The sequence below is a fragment of the Alexandromys fortis genome, unplaced genomic scaffold, assembly GCF_014885135.2.
Source record: "Alexandromys fortis isolate MF-2015 unplaced genomic scaffold, M_Fortis_MF-2015_v1.1 scaffold_26, whole genome shotgun sequence".
Taxonomy (NCBI): Eukaryota; Metazoa; Chordata; class Mammalia; order Rodentia; family Cricetidae; genus Alexandromys; species Alexandromys fortis.
Window position 1 is genome coordinate 6,889,116 of NW_026067894.1, and position 14,610 is coordinate 6,903,725.

A 14,610-nucleotide genomic window follows, 5' to 3' on the forward strand; every position below is an offset into this window, starting at 1 on the left:
CCTGGCACTAGCTCTGTAGACCAGGCTGGTCTCAAACTCACAGAGATCCGCCTGCCTCTGCCTCCCGAGTGCTGGGATTAAAGGCGTGCGCCACCATCGCCCGGCTTTAAGTCCCAATTTTTTTTAAATATTTATTTATTATGTATACAATATTCTGTCTGCGTGTATGCCTGCAGGCCAGAAGAGGGCACCAGATCTCATTACAGATGGTTGTGAGCCACCATGTGGTTGCTGGGAATTGAACTCAGGACCTTTGGAAGAGCAGGCAATGCTCTTAACTGCTGAGCCATCTCTCCAGCCCCCAAGTCCCAATCTTTTGAGGTGGGAAAATCCCTCTTAAATCTAGGCCACTCCTGATTGGCAGCCTCTATGAAGGAGAAAGGAGAAGGAAGCCCTTGCTCTCAGTCTCCCTGGCAAGTCCATTCCTTCATCGTCATTAGAGCCTACCTCTTTAGGATACTCTTTAGCATACTGAAGGCCAGTGAAACATCAGCCTCATGGGCTGGAAAACTACTGGACCCTTGGGCTTTCTATCAGGAGACAGTCATTGTTGGAATAATTGGACCAGCCTGAAAGCCATATATGAAAAATACAACACACTCTGCGGCTAATACGCTCTGGGAATTCATCTTTTGTACGCATCCCATAGTAATCTCGCGCCGCTCAAGGCCTCCACGCACGGTGTTTAACCTTCAGTGGCGTCTAAGCACTTTCAGCTCCACTCGGGGCCTAGCTTTATTTTCAAAACTCCAAAACTTGTCAAGGTGGGGCAGCATCCTACCCCCCTACGCTCTCCCAGGTCCCCTCACAGCCCTGGGACTCACGTGGAAGAACTTCTTGTCAACAAGCCTGACGGCTCTGAAGGCTGCAGCTTCCACCAGCACCATCGCAGCCAGCTGCACCAAGTTGGCCTTCCCAAGGACAGCGCCCGCTGAGATGAGCACAGGTATTGTGCTCACCGTAGCTGTCCGGATGCTGAGGGAGGAGAGAGACCCTGTGAGGAAGAGTACCTCTCATTCAGCAGGTCGCACGCGCATGCGCACGCGCGCACGAGGGTTTCTGCAACAGCACAGGTTCTCCTGCCCTGTCCCTCACCAGGATGTCACCTGAGGTCCTTGCACACTCCAGTGGTACTCAGAGGCGCCGTGCCTCTTCTACCGATGTCACTGTGATTTAAAGTGGCTGCCTCTTCCCCAGGGACACCGCAGCTGTCTGAGTTCCACCCCAACCCCACACTTCCTTTCTGCTGTCGCCGCTCTCAGATGTTCCATAGAGGGCGCTGTGCACCCGCTGGCCCGCCACGGTCCTCCTTTCTCTCCTCCATGTGTGGAGCCTGGGTTTGGCAGTTTGGAAGTAGAATAAATTTGGCTTCCCATCCCAGCTCTACCACCCAAGCAGCTACTTAATCCCCATAAAGCATCCACCTGGAAAATAAGAATGACAACGTTTGTTTGCCAGAGCTGGGGCAGGGGTTAGAAGGAAGTCTTTGTATACGTGTATCTATCTAACACAAAGACTGGTAGACATGTGAAAAGGGAATTCATGAATAGAGGCAGGCATCATGAAGATCCAAATCCTTCCTCTCCTGGACAAATGTGCAGGCTCAATGTGAGGATTCGGGCAGAGAAATCCACTTTTGAATCTTCAAAGCGCTTCTGGTCTGGCTGGAGAGATATAGGGTTTCCTGAGTTAACTGTGCCAACTGGACTTATCATGGAGGGCTTCCTGGGGGAGGGGGAAGTGGCACTGAGCTGCTCCTCCCCTCTTCCTCTGAAACCTCTCCTCCCTAGGGATTATCCCAGCTGTGCTGGGATGGATGAGGCTGGTGAAGTGCCAGAGCTTAAAGGTCAGTCCTCCATCAGGGTGGTACTAGGTTACCACAATGTCATGTGCCCCTGCCCCCATCGTGTACAAGAGGGCATGGAACCGGAAGGATGGCCACTACTACATCCTGCTAACAAAGATGAGGTTCAAGCCCAGATGGCCTAGATCTAAGGCCCTAAGGTCAAGTCCCTAGATATAAGGGATGCAGCCTCCCTGGTCTTCATTGCTGCTGTTCCTGAGGTTCAAGAATGTGAGGGGACAGTAAGAGCAGGACATGGGGACGTGGACCAGGAGGGACAGTATATTGGGGAACCTGGTGTGTCACTGTCTACACAGGCCATGCTCGGCAGGCAAGTGTTCAGTGCATTGACAAGCTCAATTCAAACATTAGTGGGCCAGTCATGAGATCTCAGACCTGTGACAAGTGACAGCAAGACCCTGAACTAAGGTGGTTAAAAGGCTTGATACAGCCATGTCCTGACAGTGAGACCTGAAATACACTCTATGCCTCTGTGACTTCATGTAATAACACCTGGGGTCAAAGTAAGAGCAGAATTCATGAACACATGGCAGATACAACAAGGAAGCTGGGCATTGCCAGGACCTTCTAGGGAGAATCTTCTAGAACCACTCAGGGTATACAATTAAACGTACACCCCTTGGGGCTGGAGAGGTGGCTCAGTGGTTAAGAGCACTGACTGCTCTTCCAAAGAACCAGGGTTCAGTTCCCAACACCCACATGGCAACTCACAACTGCCCATAATGCCAATTCCAGGGGATCTGATACCCTCACACTGAGATACTTGCAGGCAAAATACCAAATATACATAAAATACAAGTAAATAAATACTTTTTTAAAAAGTACACCCATGGAACCTGGGGTTTTGCTCAGTTGGCACAAAGCCCTGAGTCAGATCCCAGCACCACATAAACCAGGCATGCGCACCTGTAATCTGTGCACCTGTAATCTCAGCACTCAGACGGTTGAGGCAGGAGGTTCAAAGTTTAACGCCACCCTCAGATACATAGTGAATTTGAGACCTGTCTGTGCTCCCTGAGCCTATGTCATGGAAAAACAAAGCACCAATGGTTGGGGCTGGCGCTGAGCAAAGGTCTTGCCTAACATTTGCAAGACCCTGGTTTGATCCCCGACACCAGGCATGCAGTGGGGTGGAAATCGCTCACTGAAGGGCCTTTTGTTTTCATTTTTATCCCAATGAGCACTTACCAAGTCCTTATGGTTTGAAGGGAGAGCAGGGTCTCTGTCCCTATTGCAGGAAACAGGTCAGGCAAAGCCCACTAGCCCAGCCTGGCCTGTCAGGCGGGTGGGTGCCACTGTTCAGTCTTGCAAAGCCCAGCTAAGTCTCAGTCAGGAGGATCCAAATGGTTTTTGGTAGGATGGCGGCTGGGTGGCAGGGAGGGACAACAGGTCCCTGTTACAGGTTCCATGATAGGTAAACATCCTGAAATGCCCCCAATTCCAATTTGTGTGCCAAAGGCTAACACCTGTGCAACTTTAAACAGAAGCCCCAGCCCAGTACTGCTGTGTGAGAACCTCAGGGTGTCCTTTGACACAACCCAGGGGGTATGCAATACCCACAGGCAGGTAGCTTTACGCCTTGAAAGAGTTATTTAAAGGGGTATTTTAGAGAAGGGCTGTCTGCTAGCCCAGGCTGGCAGTAGACTCACTAGTGTAGCTGAGGGTGACCTTGAACTCCTGATCTTCCTGCTTCTACCCCTTAAGCGCTGGGATTACTGAGTGTGTCTTAATGACCTGTTTTTTGTTTTGTTTTGTTTTTGCAGTGTTGGGAGTAGAACCCAGGGCTTTATGTGCCTTAAGCAAAAGCCTGCTAACTCGGGGCAGTCCCTCAGCCCTCTACAGTATTTAAAAAAGGAACGAACAATTTTACATGGTGACTGCTCTGAGTGACTGGAAAGGCTGGAAGGAAGTTAGAATCCTATGACCCCAGCCACGTCATAGGATTATTACCCTCTCTGAACCTCCATTCCTTTACCTGTGGATGAGCTTGGACCTTGACCCTGGATGGGCTAAGGAGACACATCTAACACAGTGTTTGGCTCACAGAAAGCTTACTGTCCATGGACAAGTCCCAGAAGCCTTAGCAAGGGCCTGAGAGGGAAAGCTAGGATGTCCTTGACAGGGCCTGAGAAGGTCCCAAGGTTTGACTCTGAATCTTAGCAATTCAAGGTTGGACAAAACAAAAACTTACTTTTATGGGGGGTGGAGTGGGGGAAGGGTGGGGCTTTAGTCAAGTAGCTTTGGGTGGCCTGGAACTCAGCTGCCTGCCTCTGCCTCCCGAGAGCTGGAATCAAAGTTGTGCACCACGGCATCTAGCCAAGAAAGCATTCTTACGGAAAATGTCTCCTAGTTCTTTCTATCAAGTATCCAGCATATTTTTAAAGTAGTATAGAGCCCCATAGGAACTGTCTACGCCTATCTGTGTTTAGAATCATCTTGTAGAAGGGACCCTCAATTGAGGAACTGTCTCCATCAGATTGGCCTGAAGGGCGTTTTCTTAATTGCTAGTTGCTGTGGGAAGAGTGTGGGAGGTGCCTGCCGGGTATTAACCCAGACAGAAAAGGACAGTCAGGAGGAAGTTTGTTTGCCTCCCCGCTGGCCCAGCCTTCCCTTCTGCTGCAGAATGATGCTCCCTGCTGCTGCTGATTCCTTTGCAGTTGAAAGAACCTGCATTTCCAGACTTCCACTGTGGACTAAGGACCAGCGCTCTCCAGGACTGAGCAAGTACGAGGCTGTCCGTCCCTGGAGTGTGACAGCCACTAACTTGTTGGTGGCAGCAACAAGTGTTCTCTGCCTCTCAGGTGTGAGATACCTGTTATTTCTATTATTATTATTGTTGTTGTTGTTGTTTTCAAGACAGGGTTTCTCTGTGTAGCCCTGGCTGTCCTGGAACTCACTCTGTAAACCAGGCTGACCTCAAACCCAGAGATCTACCTACCTACCTCTGCCTCCCGAATGCTGGGATTAAAGGTGTGCGATACCACCTCCCAGCTCTGTTAATATTATTTTAATGTAACCGAAATCAATAAATTCTTATTTCTAAATATATGTGTGTAAATATATACATGTATATATATACATGTATTCATCCTATTGGTTCTGTTCCTCTAGAGAACCCTGACTAATCTGTATCTATTAATCACGTGTTAATCATCTCAGATCTATTAATCACCTGTCGTTTATCAATCTGATTTCCCCCTATAGAAACATCATCCGGGTTAACACAGAGAATGGTCACTGAGCCCACAGGTTCTGTGGCGCTCCTTCCTAATCAATACGCACCTGTTGCCTGGGTAACCACTACTGTGACGTCTAGCGTCACAGGTTAGTTTTGCCAGTTTGTACCATCTCATTTAGCTACGACTACAGGGATCGATGTTAGTTTACAGAAAATAAAAGTGTGGTTATTTCCTGTCTACCAGCATCTCAGAACTGAGCCTTTCTTCTTGCCACTCTCTCTCACTCAACTCTCTAATCTAATAAAAATCACCCACAACTCTCTCTCTCTCTCTCTCTCTCTCTCTCTCTCTCTGCCTCTTCCTCCTCCTCTTTGTTTTCTCCTCGCAGGCTGGCATGGAACCCAGGACTGATGTACATGCTAGGCAACTGTTCCACCATGGAGCCGCACCTCCTGCCCACCCTTCCTTTTCTTTAAGATGCTGTCTCTCTGGGCAACAGTTCTGTTTTCTGCTTTGTTTTGTGTCTACTCCTTTTCTTACTTTTTCTACAAATGTGTATGACTTTATACAATCAGAATCATTAAGAACAAAATAGGGAGAATTCGGGGAGGCCTGGGGTACCACAGAGTTGGAAATGCCCAATAGGGCCCGGTTAAATTGGATTTTTGTATAAATAATAAAAATCTTCTAGAAAGTTTGCCCTAAGTATTTTGTGCCGTCAGAGCTAGAGAGATGCCCTGGTCGTCTAGAACTTTCCCTCGCTGCATTCTAAGCACCCAAAACAACCCAGCTGCTTTCAGTTACCTGAACAGATTGATGGCCACATCCTTTACGAAAGGCCAGCTCAGGAAGCGCTCCAGCAAGATCGACCCCTGCACCCCGAGGGCCAAGATGAAGAAGTTAAAGGCCACACTGCTCCAGCTGTGTCTCCGGAAAGATGAGGAAAGGAAGCCGAAGCCCAAGGCTGCCATAAGGGTCAAATCCTGGAAGACTGAAAAGGAGGAATAGGTGAGAATTGGACAGAATGGCCGCTGGAAGGGACGTCTGAGAGCATTTACAGGAACTTGGTCAAACTGCTTCGCTTCTTTGGGCCTCAGCTTTTTCATCTGAGTAACGGGGCCATGACTACTGAGCACACAGGGCTGAGGTGGGGTAGAGGAGAGAAAGTTGGTAAAGTGCTTCAGGCAGATGGGAGAGCACAGGAAATGAGCCTCGGTTGTGAGGAATAAACACTCTGATGCAGACAGTGCAGCGTGAGGGTCCCCGCTTGGCCCATCACCGGCATTCAGTGAAGGTAATTAATTGCTCTGGGGTTGTGGGCGGGCTGCCACTGTGCCACTGTGGTACACGCAGCCTCAACAGCTGAGCCGTCCTGGTGAGACAAAAAAAGAGAAGACCGGGTGGCCTCGGAGGTCCTGTGGCACAAGCCAAGTCATCTTCTTCAGGAGCAGGTAATGTGGGTGAGACAGATCAGTGGAAAAGGGACCCGACTCTGATCTCCTGAATCCACAGTGGAGTCCATGAACTCCTGAAGGTTGTCCTCTGACCTCCACAGGGCCTGTTTACAAAAGCATTCACACAGGTGTGTGCACACACATACAGATGATGGAAGTTTGTTTTTTGTTTTTGTTTTCTCAAGAAAGGGTTTCTCTGTGTAGCTTTGGCTGTCCTGGAACCCATTCTGTAGACCAGGCTGGTCTTGAACTCACAGAGATCGGCCGGCCTCTGCCTCCCAATTGCTGGGATTAAAGGTGTGCACCATCACTGCCCATGATGAAAGTTTAAAAAAAATAGGAAAAGGAAGTAAGGGAGAGAGAGGGGAGAGAGAGAGATGATTCTTTCCCAGTTCTTTTTTTTTTTTTTTCTTTTTCGAGACAGGGTTTCTCCGTAGTTTTTGGTTCTTGTCCTGAAACTAGCTCTTGTAGACCAGGCTGGACTCGAACTCACAGAGATCCGCCTGCCTCTGCCTCCCAAGTGCTGGGATTAAAGGCGTGCGCCACCACCGCCCAGCTTTTTTTTTTTTTTTTTTTTTTTTTTTTTTTTTTTTTTTTTTTGAGACAGGGTTTCTCTGTGGTTTTGGAGCCTGTCCTGAAACTAGCTCTTGTAGACCAGGCTGGTCTCAAACTCACAGAGATCCACCTGCCTCTGCCTCCCGAGTGCTGGGATTAAAGGCATGCACCACCACCGCCTGGCCTCTTTCCCAGTTCTTGCGAGGGACCTGGTAGGCCAGTAGGAAATTTCTTCCCTGCCTCAGGGCCCCAACAGGAGCAGCTGAGACAGAAGAATACAAAAGTCCTCCCCCCACATCTCCCCCAGGCCCCAGCAGAACAAAGGGGTGGGGGGACTTTAATGTGATTCTGGTGTACTGCAGAGGGTTTGGTGAAACTGGGCCCGCTCTAGCTGTGCGGTCGAATCTGGAACTCAGCCTCTCTCTGAGCTTTAGAGGAACCCATGCTAAATGCACGCGAACAGCCAGTGACGCATCTTGACCAGCAACTTGACCGCACTGAGAGACGCCCAGGAGGTCAGCAGAATGTCTCTGCACAGGTAGCAATGCCTTGGCACCGGGGCCCCTCCATGCTGCTCCTCCCAGTGTCCTGGCTGCTATGAGGTGAGCATCCCTGCTCTATCTAGCCTTCCCCCATGGTGTTCTGTCTGTCTCACCGCGGCCTGCAAACAACGGAAGCCAGCTGCCCACAAACTCAAGCGATCTCGCCCCCTTTAAACGGTTCCTCTCAATATTAGCCACAGTGATGAGAAAGTCCAGCCCAAGTGGATTGCTTCCCCTAAGCTGTCTCCTGTCTTCTTGCGCCTGCCCTTTCAGTGGCTGTTTATGAACGTGGAAGCCTCCACGAGGAGGAGTGAAGCAACCTGCCTCCCGTAGAGCCGAGGGTAGAGTCTTTCCCCAGACCATTGGTGGAGCCATTCCACAGCTTCCACACCTCTTCTTCCCTTCTGGTTCTCACCGGTGTAATGGGAACAATTCCACCCCCTCCTCAGACTCCTACGATGAAAATGGGAGGTGCCTGGAGAGGCTGTTTTCCCAGAAGACATGGACCATTTTCCACAGGGATGATGCCTGCACAGGTTTCCCCTCCCTTGACAGCTGTGTGAGATTTATTAGCAGATACGCATAACTCATTGCTTTGCTATCTTCCTTCCATCTGTGTGAGTTCACGTGGACAGTTGAGAATTGCCTCTACTTGTACACTCATTTCCCTACCATAAAACAGTGCACGCCCTTTTATTACTTAAGATACTTTGCCTGCCGTGGTGGTGCAGACTGATGGCTGAGGAGCCAGAGGCAGGAGGATCAGAAGTTTAAAGCCAGCCTGGGACACACCTGGAGGACTGGAAAGATGGCTTAGCGGTTAAGAGCATCTTCTGCTCTTGAAGAGAACCCAGATCTAGTTCCCGGCATTCACATGGTGGCTCACAACCACCTGTGACAGCTTCAGCAGATCTGATGTCCTCATCTGGCCTCTGCAGGCACTAAGCATGCATGTGGTACCCAGACATATATGTAGACAAACACATATATAAAATTTCAAAAAATAAAACAACATAGTTATCACCAAAACCAACTCCAAATCACTCTGAGGCCTTAGCATACTAGGAAGGAGGGAGACAGCTTGAGAACAAAAAGCCATCAGATGCTGCTCACTTGTCCCTCCGCTTGTAATGATGTGGTTGTCACACACACGTCTACGGGGACTACCGGAGTGAGATTTCTCAGGACCACACAGCACACCCGTAGTGAGCTCAGCTCTGACAGGTACGGGGGCGCCTTTCTTCCAGGGAGGCTGCCTCTAGCTCTGGTTTTCACCTCACCATGCTAAAGGATCTCAGGCAAACCTTTTGCTCTTTCTGAACCTCCGTTTCCCTCTCTGGAAACCGTAAGATTGGGTTTGATAGTCTAGGTGCTCTTAGAGCCTTGGGGCATTCTAAAGAAGAAGGCGTTAGGGGAGGGTAAGAGAGGAAGAGGGTTGAGTCCGGCCTGAAGGTTAGAAAATGAGAGGATGGGGTGGGGCGAGGCATTTCCTGACCCAGCTGCCACCAATTCCAGGTATAGGGGCCCTGACCTTCCTCCCTGAGGCCTCACGGGGTCCCTGAGGAAGGAACTGGTGCCTTAGGCTGGAGGAAATGTAGCATGGCTGTTTCCAGTTACACTGTTCCGGGAACCTGTGCAGTCCAGCTGTTAGCTACAGCATCTGGCTTCCCACCCTCCACCCCAGCCTGCCCTGCTTCCCATTTCCTCTCCAGCATCCTGAGGATCCAGGCTCAGACTTACTCTTCCCAGGGCTCACTCCTGCCCTTTCCCACCCCCACCCCAGAGTCCCACTCAGAGGGCTCCCCCATGGGCGGCAGCTCTCAGAGCAGCTCTGCCCCAGGGCTGATAAACTAGTGGCCTGCAAGGTGTTTGGTGTGATAAGGAGTTGAGAGCACTGGGCGGCAAGAGGAATTTCACTGCTGGAGTCTGGCCTTCTGGGACCTGGGAGGCCAGCAGTGAGGCGAGGGAGGCAGTCCCCAGCATCCTCATGACCAGATCTGTTCTCCTCCTCAGTCTGTCATCACCACTTATCTTTCCTATTTTACAGATGGAAGAAGAGAGGCCCAGAAGGCTGCTGTGCCTGGATCAGGTCACACCACTGGTAAATGGAGACAGAGAGATTCGAACTCCACACCCTCTTGCTTCATCCTACACGTGTGGTGTGACCTCTGAGTTTGCATGTCATGGCTAGGGCCTGGTTCTGTGTGTCTCAGTTTCCTAATCTGTAAAATGAGTAGGGGCACCTACTGGCTCCTACAAGGTTTGGTGCTGTGACCGGAGTACCCATGCTTGCCTTACCTGATATGTATTATTAGTCTTGTGCCTATGTATTTGAATAACTGCAGGTCAGCCCTTGAATCTGTCCACCCGGACCTCTTCTTTTCCCTTCCGGTCCTGCCCATGCACTTACTCTTGTCCCTCCTGGTAGGGAACAAGACTCAGGGGAGGAACTCCACAGCCTTGGGGACCTTAGCACTCTGTGCCTTCTCCTTCCCCAGTCTCTGCTCACTCCCATCCCACCATTGCCCCAACAGGCTCAGAAGGGAAATGGAGCTTCCCTGAGAAGCTGTGGTGCACTTGGCCCTGGGAAAGCCCTCTTATTTTCCCATAAGCCCCTTTCCCTGCCCCCGAGGAAAGCAGGGGTGTAGTGATCGTTCATTTGTATTTTAATAAAAGCTTGTATGAAGTCCAGAGAGTAAAACAGCCGCACTGGTCAGCCATACAGATCAGGCAGTGGTGACACACACCTTTAATCCACGTAACCACACTAATTTGCCACAGAAACCAGGCGGTAGCGGTGCGTACTTTTAATCCCAGCACTAGAGAGGAATATAAAACAGGAGGAGACAGCTCTCAGGCACAGTCTCATTCTGAGGATTCCTGGTGTGGACGAGGTAAGAGTCAGGGGCTGGCTGTTTTGCTTTTCTGACCTTCAGGCTGAACCCCAATTTCTGTCCCTGGGTTTTTATTGATCGTGCTACACAGGGGGCTGATGAGTGGCTTGTAAAGCAAAAGGCCCAAGAGATAATTCTCCAGTTTGGCAGCCCTAGGATGGGCTGTCTGTGGCAATGGCCCCCAGTGGAGCCTCTGGACGAAGGCTGCTCCCACATGAGTTGGCCTTGTAATTCACTGCAGACAATGGGGTATCAGTGGACATTTTACAGACACTTCTGCTCTGTTCTCACTTGCTGCTGGAACTCCTCTGTAGGTATGTGAAGTCTGGGCTGGCTTGCTGCTCCCAGCTGACACTAATTGCCTCCATGGGGAAATGGGGGCAGGTGGAGCCATCTTGCCCCAGTAAAATTCCTAGGTTTTGAATAAGTGAATGACCCTAAGTGAAACTGCCAGCTGAAGCATACCACATGGCAAAGCCACAGAATCATGGAGGTGGGTAAATGACGTGGTTGCTATCTTAAGGCACTGAAGTTAGGGATGGTTGTTACACAGCTATGGGTGACTGACAGATTCTGCTTCCCTTAAGCATTTCACAGACACCTCAATGTCCAGAATGAATGTGTCATTCTGCATTTACACCACATCTGGCCTCTGTATTTGTCTGTCTTTCTTTCTTTCTTTCTTTCTTTTTTTTGAGACAGGGTTTCTCTGTAGCTTTGGAGCCTGTCCTGGAACTAGTTCTTGTAGATCAGGCTGGCCTCAGATTTACAGAGATCCACCTGCCTCTGCCTCCTCAGAGCTGGGATTAAAGGCAAGCGCCACCAACTGCCTGGGCTGAAGGCTGTGTTTCTTAAGAATTGGCACAGTGTGGCGTTTTGAATGAGAATAGCCTCCACAAGCTTGAATTTTTAAATAATCGTTCCTTCCTTGGTGACTCTGTTGTTTGAGAATAATCAGGAGCTGTGGCCTTGTTGGAGAAGGGTCAGATTGAGGCTTCAAATACCTCCTGCCCTCCCGACGACATTCTCAGCCTCCTGAGAGGTGAGCCTTTGAGAGGTGAGCTCTCAGCTGTTCCTCCCACCTTACCTTCATTCCACCAATACAGACTCCAACCCTCTGGAACCATAAGCCCAAAGAAAGGCTCACTTTTAGAAGTTGTCTTCATCGTGGTGTTTCCTCAGAATAACAGAAAAGCAGTAGAAATGGACACAGCTATTGTCCAATCACGTCTGTAGTATTCCTGCCTCACCCCCCCCCCCCCGCCCAAGTGAAGGTGATTTTCATCTAAATGTGTCTTCAATTGAACTTCTTGCTTCTACTGTCTCATCTCTTGCCTATTTGGCTCCATTACCGGTCATCCATACATGGCCATCAGAGCATGGAGCCTTGGAAGGTGCCCAAGACAGTCCCTAGAGCTTCATGGAAGAAAACATTAGCACTTCCAAGTTTATTTTTTTTCTTATCTAAAACATAAGAAACTGAAGCTGGTTAGTAATAAAAGCTGATAGTATTTATCTATCTATAGATGTTATTTTTTTCTTTGTATTTCAAGACAGGATGTCTCTGGGGAGCCCTGGCTGTCCTGGAACTTACTCTATAGACCAGGCTGGCCTTTGAACTCATAGAGGCTGCCTGCCTCTGCCTCCCAAGCGCTGCTTTCAATCCTTTTTATTTACTCATTTGAAGATTTAGTGTGTGTGTGTACGTGCTTTGTGTGTGCACTGTGTGGTGCTGTGTGTGTGTGCACATGTGCGTGCATGCGCACATGTGTGTGCTATGTGTAGGTGTGCGCTGTGTGTGTGTGTGCGTATGTTGTGTGTGCTCTGTGTAGGTTAACAAGGAAGCCGAAAGAGAGTACTGGACGCCCAGAACTGGAGTTACAAATGTGTACGGCAGGAATTGGACTTGGGGCCTCTGGCTTTTAACCACTTTGTCATCTTACCCAGTCCTATTTATTTATTTATTTTTAATTTTTGTTTCATTATGGAATTTTTAAGAATTACATTTATTCATTCATTTATTTTTTAATCTGGGACATATAGAAGTCAGAGGTCAGCTTGCAGGCATCAGTCTGCCTTAGTGGCTCCCACGCCTACTGATTAGGGGACAAGTGACTCAGTCCTACCATGACAGGGGGCATAAGACACAATGGTCAGGCACAGGCAACTAAAGCCAGCATGCCTGACTGTCAACTTGCTGTGCCAATGCCTGCTAGGTGACCCTGGGCCAATGACTTAACATCTGTACCTATTTCCTTAGTGAGATATGGAGGACATAGCAGCCTGCCTCCCTGGGTTGTTGTGAGAGCCAATGGGAAGCTGTTTGCCTGGTAGACAGTAAAGAGCTCCACATGTCCAGACCCTACGATGTCTGTGACACACGACTTAGTGGAGAAACAGGAATGAACAGAGTTAAAACAAACATTGGGTTAGATTTTTTTTGTTTTTGTTTGAGACAGGGTTTCTCTGTGNGACACACGACTTAGTGGAGAAACAGGAATGAACAGAGTTAAAACAAACATTGGGTTAGATTTTTTTTGTTTTTGTTTGAGACAGGGTTTCTCTGTGTAACAGAGCCCTGGCTATCCTGAACTCACTCGTAGACAAGGCTGGCCTTGAACTCACAGAGATCCACCTGCCTCTGCCTCCCTAGTGCTGGGATTAAAAACGTGAGCCTGCTTAGCCGCCTGGCTAACATTGGATTGGATTTAAAAGAAATGAACGAGAAGGAATTAGACCTGTACCAGGAGCCTTTGGAAGCACTCCTCTGCTTCAGCTAGTGGGTCAGTTTCACATCACGGAGCCCCAAGCCAAGTCCCCCTCCCTCTGCCAGAATTGGGCTGCAGCTCTGTGTCGGAGACACCCTTCACAGGTCCATCTTTTTACCATGAGCAGCCCGGGAGAAGTTTCAGACACGCCAGGATGTTTCGTACTGAGGCAAAGCACACACCTCTGTGGAATGTGCCTTGTTCCTGGTTACTCTCTCCACAGCAACACATAAAGTAACCATCCCCCTCCTCCAGCCATTCTTCCTGGCTGGGGATTCCCACCCAAAGCAGGCTTTCCAGCCCTGGAGAGGAGGCAGGGAAAGGGGAAATGGAGACGAGAAAAGAGCCAGCAAGGGGGGCACTGGACGAGCAATGCCGGGGTTGTTTCTTGTAGAGGATCAGTGTTTAGTTCCCAGCACCCCACATTGGCTGGCTCACAACTACTGTAACTCCAGTTCCCAGGGCACTTGGTGTCTCTGGCTCCCATGAGCATCTGTATTCATCTGCACATTCCCCCCCCCACAGACACATACACCTAATTAAAAATACAAATACACTTTTTAAAGAAACAAGTAAGGGAGACACCCTACAATACAACACAACACAACATGATAATCATTGCCATAAAAGAAAGAGAAGTGCCCTTACCCACAGAGCCATCTCCCCAGAAAAGCAGAACATTAAGACCATCTGCATAGAGAATTCAGGACACCGGACAAAGAGCTCCCCTGCTCCGTGATCACAAATCCAGTTGGGGCTCATGAAAGAGACAAAGCCCAGCCCACACTGGCTGACCTCTGTGCAGCTGGAGCCCCCTTTGGGAGAGGTGTGAAAAGGAACACCTGTGCCGTGGGAGGGAGAGCACAGACCTGCCCTACCCCTGGCCCATTTGGCCACTTCCCCAGGCCCCTCACCTTGATAGGTCTCCATTAACTTCTGATCCACTCGGGGGGTGTCATAGGAGATGAAAAAGAAGAGAATAATGAAAGCCACCTGCAGCACGAAGGCCCACAGGGGCAGGCAGCATCGGAGGGACCGTGGGTACTTAGAGCCCATCTTGTGCCTGTTGCTATGCCCAGGTTCTGACAGCACTAGGTCCCCACACCCACTTGAAGGAGTGATAGGGGAAACACCCGCCAAAGGTCTTATCTCAGAATGCAAAAAGTGGCTGGGCTGGCCTAAGGAGAGCAGAGGAACTTCAGAATCCAACATTCGGACAGTCCTGGCTGGATTCCTGCTGGGACCTCCTACTGTGCTCAGCTTTATTTATTTGATTGTTTATCTTGTTTTAATTACCTCTTTATTTTCATTTTGCGTGCATTGATGTTTTGCCTGTAGGTATGTCTGTGATGCT

The 14,610-nt window shown here is 49.6% G+C and overlaps 1 protein-coding gene across 1 annotated transcript in view; it reads right to left on the reverse strand.

The window, feature by feature from the left end:
- The window catches only part of Rhce (Rh blood group CcEe antigens), a 29,777-nt gene extending 15,454 nt beyond the window's left edge, over positions 1-14,323 (reverse strand). The window contains exons 1-3 of the mRNA XM_050153913.1: positions 14,171-14,323; positions 5,848-6,034; positions 825-975 (exon numbers count right to left, since the gene is read on the reverse strand). Of these exons, the coding sequence (XP_050009870.1) occupies positions 825-975; positions 5,848-6,034; positions 14,171-14,312 (480 nt within the window). The 5' untranslated portion in view covers positions 14,313-14,323. The remainder of the gene's footprint in view (positions 1-824; positions 976-5,847; positions 6,035-14,170) is intronic.
- Positions 14,324-14,610: the final 287 nt, after the last annotated feature.